Genomic DNA, 9,923 nt, shown 5'->3' on the forward strand with positions numbered 1-9,923 from the left:
GGTAAAGGAAGTACTACCCACTATCTGGGGAAGGACTAAAAACTGGCAGCCGGCAAGGGTTTGGGGGTTGCAATAGGCCAAACAAGGATGACAGCTGTAGGGCTTGTTGGCAGCACCAGGGGGCAGCACTTGCTCACCTGCCTTCCAGGAACCAGGTCCCAGAAAGCTGTCTGTAGCTTGGATACCTGCAGGCCACGGAGGTGCCATCTTTCAACAGTCTGCACAGTGAACTGCTCACTCCAGGTCCATGCTTGAGACTGTCCCTTGGACATTTTTGTGGAGGGCCCATTGTGTGGCTTGGTGTAGACTCAGCTCCAGTCATGCCAGCACTTCTGCAACTTTGCCCATTCATTTTTTTTTTTTTTTTGAGACAGAGTCTCGCTTTGTTGCCCAGGCTAGAATGAGTGCCATGGCGTCAGCCTAGCTCACAGCAACCTCAGACTCCTCGGCTTAAGCGATCCTACAGCCTCAGCCTCCCGAGTAGCTGGGACTACAGGCATGCGCCACTATGCCCGGCTAATTTTTTCTATATAGATTTTTAGTTGGTCACATAATTTCTTTCTATTTTTAGTAGAGACGGGATCTCGCTCTTGCTCAGGCTGGTCATGAACATTTTTTTCCTTTAACCGTGGACAGGATTGTAGAAAATTTGGGGATTTGCTCCTTTGCCTAAGCCTTCCCATTTCAGAAACCATCCCAAAGACAGTCTGTAGGTTGTTTATATCAAGTCCTTTTATTCTGATACCACAGAAGTACCTTGTCACAATACAGGGGGAGGGACACTGAAGTACCACGAGTTCTCACAGAGCACAAGAGGACGGCACACAATTCACAAGGTCATGTGGAGGACTCGAGTCATTGCACTTACAACTGTAAACTTGTTTGTTTGACTTTGTACAGCACTCTTCCCCCTCAAATAAAGAAGGAGAGAAGGAAAGAAGGAAAGAAAGGTAGAGAGGGAGGAAGGAGGGAAAAGCAAAAACAAGACATGAAAGCAGAGGAAAAGGTATTGGGTGGCCATACTCTCCAGGTACTGCACTTGGAGAGAAGGAGCTGATCTGACCCTAGAGGCTGGATGAGGCAGAAACACACATACACACACACACATACACACGCATGTTCATGTGCATACACATACAGTATCTCACAACTTCCATGGCTCTCCAGTGCCACTCCAGTGTACATGGCAGCAGGGCTGCTGGCACCTGGAGAGACAGATGGCATCTCTGAGGAGTTTCAGTTGATTAGGCCTGTCCCTCTGACCCAGTTGGATTCCACAATGACAAGTATTTACAGCATGGGGGTGCTAAGGGGACAAGGGAGGGGCCAATAAGGCAGGACCACACTGTCATGGCAAAGGACCTGCCTGGAAAACTCCCCACAGGCTCCAGAAGACAGGCCATAGTTGCTACCACTGCCGCTCTTTCATTGTGGGCCCTGAGGCCACATGTTCTGCCCACGGACTAAGAGGATGGGGGTGCTGTCACTATGAAGTGAGTGCACTGGGCCTTGAAGTGGGCAGAGGAGGCAATGCCCTTGCTCATGATGCTGGGGAGATGGGTACAAAGAAGTCTTGGGCTGCATGCCAGAGACCCATTGCCCATTTGAAGATGTGCCTGTTGCTCTCCACTTCCCAAGGCACCGATTGCTGGTCCCTCAGCTTCTGGCTGCATTGCCCCCAGAGTCACAGGTGCATCCATATGAGGTCCAGGAGGGACAGCCCATGGTCCAGAGGCTTGCTCCAGCCACCTTCACAGAGGGGCAATGATGTGTCCTGCGGATACAGTGTTGGGTAGGGAGTGGCAGATGTCAGAATTTCAAAGTCAGTGGGCTTGGCCAGAAAGGAAATTTGCCAAAAAGTCAATACTTCAGAGCCTGAGACTGGGCCTGCTGCAGGCTGACCTGCTGCCATCTCCCTGCCTGTTCCCTGCTCCCCATCCCACCCCCTGGCCTTTAGTGCAAGTTTGTTGCCTTGATCTCCAAGTACCCAGCCACTAGGCACATCCCCACACAGACCTGGTCCTGGCTGGCCAGAGGTGCTAGATCCCTCAGCCCTTGCTCAGATAGCCTCATCCAATCCCAGGCCTGATCTCTAGGATGAGGCAGGTGTCCCCTGGGATGGGTGAGGCCAAATTCCAGGAGGGCCAGGGTCTTAGGTCCAATACAGATGTTAGCAGCTTCCTGTCCCATCCACAGCTACCATAGGTGGGCCAGGATCCCTCTCTGAAGCAGTATGTAGACCTTACAGAAAAGCATGAGAAATGTGGACCCCTGAGAAATGCATGAAGGTCAGCCTTGAGGGGTCAGGCAGCTCCTGCTGGCTGCACTGCTGGTTGAGTGGTGGAGAAGCTGATGAGCAGTGGGATACTTGGGCTTTGGAGAAGAGGGTGTGTAGGGAGGGTAGGTCCCAGGGACACAGGACCTTCTGTAAGTTTTGCTATTAAGAAACTTCCCAAGAAACTCAGCTTGAAGCCATCGTTTATGTGAATAGTTTACCTGCTCTGGTTCCAGATGACATTGTTAGCTGTCCTCACCACAAGTACCAAAGGTCAGCTCTTCCTAAGCACCCTGGCTCTGGCCCAGATCTCCTGACTCACAGGCCTTTGAACCTCCCAGACACAGAGGTGAGGCATGGAACAGGCACAGCCAGGCTCTGCCTGTGGCCTCTGCCTCTCTGACCATTGATATAGCCCAGCTCTGCCCTTGAGCAGCACCTGCTGGGAAGGGATGGCCAGATGCCTCTGGCTCAGGGTTGGTGTAGGAGGGGAAAACGGCATACAGATAGAAATCTTACAGCAAACCTTCAGGATGTTCACACACACGAATCCTGTGCGGGCTCCTACCATTGTGTCTGCTCTAGGGATTCCTTTTTATCTGCTTTCCTGGACAGAGAAAATTGCAGGGTGTGTGGGGCCTTGTACTGCCTGCTCCACAGCCTGGCACACTCAGGCAACAATTCTGGCAAGTCCTCACTAGCTTGTGCAGAAGTCAGCTAGAAGTGCTTCTGAAGGAGAGGTTCTGAGGCAAAAAGAACTCCAAGCAAGAGGGTCGAGCATTTTAAAATGGATGAAATCGTGCAAAGAGGCTGCGAGCTGTGCATGCTCCACTGTGGGACAGGCGGTGACTCACCTGGCAGCAGCGAGTCCTGCCACAGGTCAAACATGCCACAGACTAAGAATTTCACACACACAAGGTGGGAGCGGGGGAGGAGGTGGGAGGTGGGGGTGATATGAGTGTATCTATCCAGTTTCTCAATTGCATCTTTGCAATTAACTCCTTATACATAACATGGAATTTATTAAATATTAACAGTTGTCTTTGAGGGTTTATATTTCATTGCATAGAACGTTAGAGATGAAACTTGTGGCTGTGCCCAAGATGAAGGGAGGCTCCCAAAGGAAGGGCCTTAGGGAGGAATGCTGCCCAGTCCACCAGGTGGACAGATGGTGCCACACTCCCCCACACAGGGCTCTGGGCCTTTTCCTGGGCTGGTAGAAGCCCTGGCCCCTCTGCTCTGAGCACACCCACTGGTGATGGCTTAAGAAGGACTGGAATTGCACAGTAAACAGAGGCGGGCTGAGGGGCCTCCCTAGACCTCGCCCTGGGGTTGTGCTCTTGGTGGCCTGCTGCCCCCTATTGCTTCTAAATCAACATTCTCCCTGTGCTGAGCAGGGGCAAAGCAGAGAGGAACCAAACCATCAGTCACAAGGTGGTGGTGGAGGGGAGAGGCAAAGGGGTGAGCAAAGAGAAGAGAGAAAAGGGGAGAAAGAGAAACAAAAGAAACATGTTTATGAGGTATACACGTAAATCAAACTGGAATGATTAAGGCTGTTCTTGAAATCAAAAGAAATCCCCAGGTGTACGGACGAGGAGCCGGCTGATTGAGACAATGGCGGTGCCGCTGGGATGCTCACGGTGGCTGGGGGCATGGCTTTGAGGTGGTGGCAGGTGTGCTAGCACGCTGCCACATGGGCTGGGAGAAGACTCAGCCGGCGCCCACGCTGTTTTTCGGTGCTATGGCCTCTTATTTCAGCGATGAGACAGTGTTAGGTCCTAATGTTTGTAAAGTTCTCCCAACCCCACACTGGCCACATGGAGGTCTGCTCCGATGTCCCCCAGGGTGAGGGGGCAGGGCCTGTGGCCACAGAGGGATCTGGGCCAGCTGGAATGTGAAGGAAACGGAGCCCAAGGCTCCCAGCCCTCAATCAAAGCCCCTCTCCAAGGCTGTGGAAAAACTTCTGGCATCTCGGAGGGAGGGTAGTGTGTGCCCAAACTCTGTGTATAACGCATCAGAAGCCTGGCCGGTCAGGCCACAGAAAGGCGGCTGCGGGAAGAGCAGCAAAACAGCCATGGTGGCAGGGTTCTAGAGAGGGCTCCTCCCTCCCAACGACGGCTGTGCCTTGAAGGTGGTGCCCTGAGGAGAGCAGGGTCTCTGGAAAGACAATCAAAGGTCCCCCCAGGCCAGTGGTCCCACTTGTCCAGCAGATGCTTCACCCAGGCAGCTGCTGTTAGAAAACATCCCGTCCTCAACTGAGGTCTGCCTGCCACGTCCCACCTGGTGTGAGTCTTTGGGCCAAGGGTTTGCCAGATTGTAGATGCTTGGAAGAGAAAAGAAGGGAGGGAGGAAGGAAAGAAGAAAAGAAAGAAGGATTTTGTCAAGAACTGTGGACAGCTGCTTCCCACCCTCATACTCCTCTTAGCCATCTGCCACATGCCAACGGCCTAACTCCTTCTCACCCACAGGATGCCACCCCACTGAGGCTTGGGGAGATGGATGCCTGGGCAGGTTGGAGGTCACAGAGAAGACAGGAAGAAATAAGAATCAGGTCGACTAGGAAGGGACATTTCTTTTAATGTAACAAAACTTCCTTTTTGTTGCTTGAGAGTGAGGGACATGGGACTTTGTTTAAAATGGCAAGCTTCTCCCAGCCCATTTCTAAAATTGCCATAAAAAACACCAGGAGATGGCCACTCACAGTGGCACTGGCCACTTGATCTAATCATTAGCCAATGCTAGAACTTCAGGGAGATTCCTTTAACTACAAAGTCAGTGGGCAGGTTGAGGCAGGAGGATCCTTTGAGCCCAGGAGTTAGAGGTTACAGTGAGCTATGATGACGCCACTGCACCATACCCAGGGTGACAGAGTGAGACTTTGTCTCAAAAAAAAAAAAAAACAAGCCAGGCGTGGTGGCTCACGCCTGTAATCCTAGCACTCTGGGAGGCCGAGGCGGGAGGATCGCTCAAGGTCAGGAGTTCAAGACCAGCCTGAGCAAGAGCGAGACCCCGTCTCTACTAAAAATAGAAAGAAATGATCTGGACAGCTAAAAATATATATAGAAAAAATTAGCCGGGCATGGTGGCACATGCCTGTAGTCCCAGCTACTCAGGAGGCTGAGGCAGGATTGCTTAAGCCCAGGAGTTTGAGGTTGCTGTGAGCTAGGCTGACACCACGGCACTCTAGCCCGGGCAACAGAGCGAGACTCTGTGTCAAAAAAAAAAAAAAAAGATTAAAAAAAAAAACCAAATAAACAAAACAAAGCAAAAACAAAGTCAGTGGTCTCTGTCCACTCACACCATGCGGCAGGACACAGAACAGGGCCATGTCTGTGTTTCCTTTCCCTACTCAGTAACCATGCCCTGGGCATCTGCGGGCCCCAGGGCCCCCCTGAAGTGACCTACTTGCTGACTGTGTCAGGTCCTGCCCTGGACACCATATACATATATGGCCTGCACACCATGAGAACACCCAAACCTCCAGATTTTTTTTAGAGATGGGGTCTTGCTCTGTCGCTCAGGCTGGAGTGCAGTGGCACAATCACAGCTCGCTGTAGCCTCAAACTCCTGGGCTCAAGGGATCCTCCTTGCCTCTGCCTCCTTAGTAGCTGGGACTACAGGCATGTGCCACCACAACTCGTTAATTTTTTTCATTTTTTAAGAGATGGGGTCTCACTGTATTGCCTAGACTGGCCTTGAACTCTTGGCCTCAAGTGATCCTCCCACCTCAGCCTCCTGAGTCACTGGGATCACAGGTGTGAACCACTGTGCCTGGCTCAAACCTCCATACTGTCAACCTTAAAGTGGCAAAGGTGGGAGAAGAGGAGGGCTCCAGGCCACAGGATGGTGGGAGGTGGTCCTGGCTGTGCACAGAACAGCTCCAACAGCCAAGCTACTCTCCACCACCCAGGATGATGCACTTCCTCCTCCTCCCACAGAAGCAGGGCAAGGCCAGGGCCGGGGCAGGCTCCAACAGGTGGCATCCCATCCTGTCTTGGCCATTGCAGCCGAGACAGAGCTAGGACTCCCATCCTGAGGCCCTTCTACTTTCTCCCTGAGCTGACCTAGTCTGGGGCTGAGACTGCACATCTAGTGACCTCCCTTTCCTCTATGTCCCTTTCCTGTGTGCCTCTCTACTCACTCTACTTTCTTTTTTTTTGAGACAGAGTCTCACTCTGTTGCCCGGACTAGAGTGCCATGGCATCAGCCTAGCTCACAGAAACCTCAAACTCCTGGGCTCAAGCAATCCTTCTGCCTCAGCCTCCCGAGTAGCTGGGACTACAGGCATGTGCCACCATGCCCGGCTAATTTTTTTCTATATATATTTTTAGCTGTCCAAATCATTTCTTTCTATTTTTAGTAGAGACGGAGTCTCGCTCTTGCTCAGGCTGGTCTCAAACTCCTGACCTTGAGCAATCCTCCCGCCTCGGCCTCCCAGAGTGCTAGGATTACAGGCATGAGCCACCGCGCCGGTCTTAGTCTACTCTTCTATCTTGTGGGCCACAAACTCAGCCTGTGAAACAAATAGTGTCTTGACTTCATGCCCAGAGCTGCTAAGCTCTGCAGGGCTTGGGGACACCAGCCTCTTCCAACTGGCTGGAGCAAAGGCACCAGCACCAGACAGCAGGGAAGAGGTGTGTTCCCCCACAGGAGCCATAGGCCACCTTGTCCTTCAGGATGACTTTGGACTCAGTGCCCAGTGCACAGAGCTCAAGTTGTGGGGTACAATTGGGTTTACTGGGCCCTTCCCCATGGGTACCACCTGACTCATCTCCCACTATCTCAGCCAGCTCAGTGGCCTGCTGGGTCCATCACAGCTGAAGGAATCCTACCAGGCCCTTCCTAGTTCACATTTGTAGGAACTGGGTAGATATGGTCAGCCAGACCTTGGCTCTTCACCCCCTCCTCTGGCTCTGGCTCATCCCACCCTGGTCCTGACACTCACTGTTATACGCAGAGTCCAGAGCTGCACCCAGGCCTCTGACTCCAGAGATTTTTCCACAGCAATGATATCATCTCTCTTCACCTCTTTAAGAGCCTGTGGAGAATTTATAGGGGAGGGGTGGGGAGGAGCTGCATCCCAGGGGGACCTACCTATACCCTAATGCCAGCCCATAGCTGTGAGAGCTCTGCAGGGGGATGAGGATGGTGAGAAAGACAGGGGACATTGGCCCTGGCTTCCCTTTGCTGGAGATCTCTACTGACTTGCCCTGTGTTGAGGGCTCTGTGCACAATGTCCCTCCTCTTCCTTTCTCCTCCTATGCTCGTAGGAGAGCACACTGCAGCTGTGGCCACACCACCTGATGAAGACTGGACTCCTCCCACAAGAACTCTTGGGACTTAAATCCACTCTCCCCCGGACCGCCCATACCCCTGCTTGTGCCTCAGGCCTTTCCCAGGAGAGGCCAGGTACAGGCTGCTCATACTCACCCTGCTGGGCATGATCACCAGAATGAAGAAAATTTTTTGCCAAAAGCAGAGACAGCTGTGACATAGAAAGAGGAGAGAGGCATCAGAATATTGAGCCAGACCCCTCCTAGTCAGGCTATTTGGCATAATGAAGCCAAGCTCAGCCCTGGGGCGGGGACTGCCCAGATTACCTCTGGGCATCAGTAGGTGGGCCCTCTGGCTGGCCTGTGCCCCTGTAACTGAGCCTGGAATCATCTCACAGACCCAACCTCTGCCAGAGTAGGGCCACAGAGCAGCCACCCACCATGGACCTGGCCACAGGCAGCGCATACCTTCCGTCAGCTTGCCAGCTTGCTCTGCTGCCCCACCAGGGAGGATCTTGGAGAACACACTCTCCCCATCGGCACCTGGCTGGCTAGCAGGAGCCCCTGCAGGCCCTCCAGGCCTGGCTCCAGCCTTCGTGCCTAGGGGGAAAGAAACCACCGTCATGAGTTAGGCTTGGCCTAGCTCTTCAGGGTGTGAGTGGGAGAGTGGCCATGAGGGAATCTGAACACAGGTACCCCGTGAGGCGGGAAGGTGAAGAGGAGGCTGGGGGAATGAAGCCAGGAAGATAAGAACAGGAAGAGAAAGTATAGGAGGAAGCAGAAAAAAGGGAGATTGAGGAAGGTAAAGAAAAAGAAAGGGAGGAAAAGGCAGAGGAGGAGGAAAAGACAGGGAGAATGGGAAGGGGAAGGAAGGAGAGAGTAAGAAGCCTGGCCCCGGCCCTGCGCTTACTCATGCTTTCCAGGCTCTCTGCCCAGAGCTACCAGGGCCCGAAGGCCCCTGTGCTGATGACCCATTGGCTCATTCGAACCCCAAGCTCATTTTCTGCTGGAGAGGTCTGCAGCCCACTGGGTACCTTCTCAAGATTAGTGAGGGCCAGCAGTGTGGGATGCTCAGGGTGCAACTGGGTGTAGGGAGAGAATGATCTGGATACTCTGGGCCACAGCTGAGGGCATGGAAGTGCAGGCTCACCTGTAGGTCCTGGTCCTGGTGTTGGCTGGGCCTGAGGAGCCCTCACCTGTTGGGGTGCTTTGGCCGTCCCTTTAGAGCCGTTTGTCTGCTCTGCCCGTGGCTGCAACAAAGAATCTATAGCTGAGATTGTGCCCATTGACCCTGCCCATGCCAGTATGGAACCAAGGGGTTGTCCAAGCTCCTGGTTGTCCATAGCATCTGCCCTGGGTAGGACTCATGCATGAGGGCCTACTTACCGGTCCTGCTGGCTGAGGGCCTGCAGCTGTTGTGGGGCCTGGCTGAGGCTTCCCTACTGGCTGCTGGCTGGCAACAGGGGCTGGGCCCCGGGCGGTGGGCTGGCTCTGCTGCTGTAGCCGAGCCTGTGACAGGGCCTGCTGAGGAGGCTGGAACCCAAGACCTTGCTGCTGCTGCTGCTGCTGCTGTGTCTGTGGCTGGCGCAAGGCTGCCCCTGAGGGCATCTGCCTGGATGATGGTGGCTGTGGCTGCTGTGGCCCCGGAGCTGCCTGCCGACCTTGGGCCTGGGGTTCTGGCTTTGGCTGCAGTGCAGCGGGCCCGGAGTGGGCCTGCCGGGAGCCCTTCTTGCTGTCAGAGGCATGATGGTATGCTGATGGAACACGGGATGGCTGTGAGTATTCGGCAGAGCTGGGGTACCCAGGCTGACCCTTCTTCGGCATGGCTGGGGCAGGGCTGGGCTGAGGATGGGGCCGGGCCTCATGGCGACCCAGGTCCCGAACGTGTGGTTTGGCAGCACGCCGTCCCGGCTCCTCGCCAGTGTGGCGGCTTGAGTGTCGCCCGTGGTCACTGTGATGTCGGTGTTCCTTGGCTGAGGCATGGCGGCCTGGGCCACCCTCATCATGAGGCCACAGGCCCTCCTCAGGGGGTTCATCGTAGTCATGGTAGCTGTGCCTGGCAGGGCCTCGCTTTTGGGAGGAGGAGGAAACTGCATGGCCCCCGTGGTGCCTGAACCGGTCGGAGCGGGCATCCCGGGGTTTATCAAACCAGTCCGTCTCCTCCTGGCCTAGGTGATATGCTTCAGAGACCAAAAACAGAACACCATCAACCCCCAGGTTGGCTGCAGGGGGAGGCCTAGCTGAAGCCATGCAAAGAAATCAGAGAGTGGGTGCCACAGCCACAAGCAGATCACTAGGCCCCCAGCCCACCCTCCCACGACCAGGGACCAGGGCGCAGGTGGTGCAGGGAAGGGCAGCCTGCAGCAGGGCCCACT

General features: G+C 54.3%; 1 protein-coding gene across 1 annotated transcript in view; it reads right to left on the minus strand.

Annotated features, from left to right (window-relative positions):
• Window positions 1-714: 714 nt before the first annotated feature.
• The window catches only part of BSN (bassoon presynaptic cytomatrix protein), a 44,350-nt gene continuing 35,141 nt past the window's right edge, over window positions 715-9,923 (minus strand). The window contains exons 6-11 of the mRNA XM_045530230.1: window positions 8,935-9,728; window positions 8,699-8,798; window positions 8,017-8,148; window positions 7,706-7,760; window positions 7,221-7,313; window positions 715-4,598 (exon numbers count right to left, since the gene is read on the minus strand). Coding sequence (XP_045386186.1) covers window positions 7,720-7,760; window positions 8,017-8,148; window positions 8,699-8,798; window positions 8,935-9,728 — 1,067 coding nt within the window. The 3' untranslated portion in view covers window positions 715-4,598; window positions 7,221-7,313; window positions 7,706-7,719. The remainder of the gene's footprint in view (window positions 4,599-7,220; window positions 7,314-7,705; window positions 7,761-8,016; window positions 8,149-8,698; window positions 8,799-8,934; window positions 9,729-9,923) is intronic.

Source organism: Lemur catta, chromosome 18 (genome assembly GCF_020740605.2).
Source record: "Lemur catta isolate mLemCat1 chromosome 18, mLemCat1.pri, whole genome shotgun sequence".
Taxonomy (NCBI): Eukaryota; Metazoa; Chordata; class Mammalia; order Primates; family Lemuridae; genus Lemur; species Lemur catta.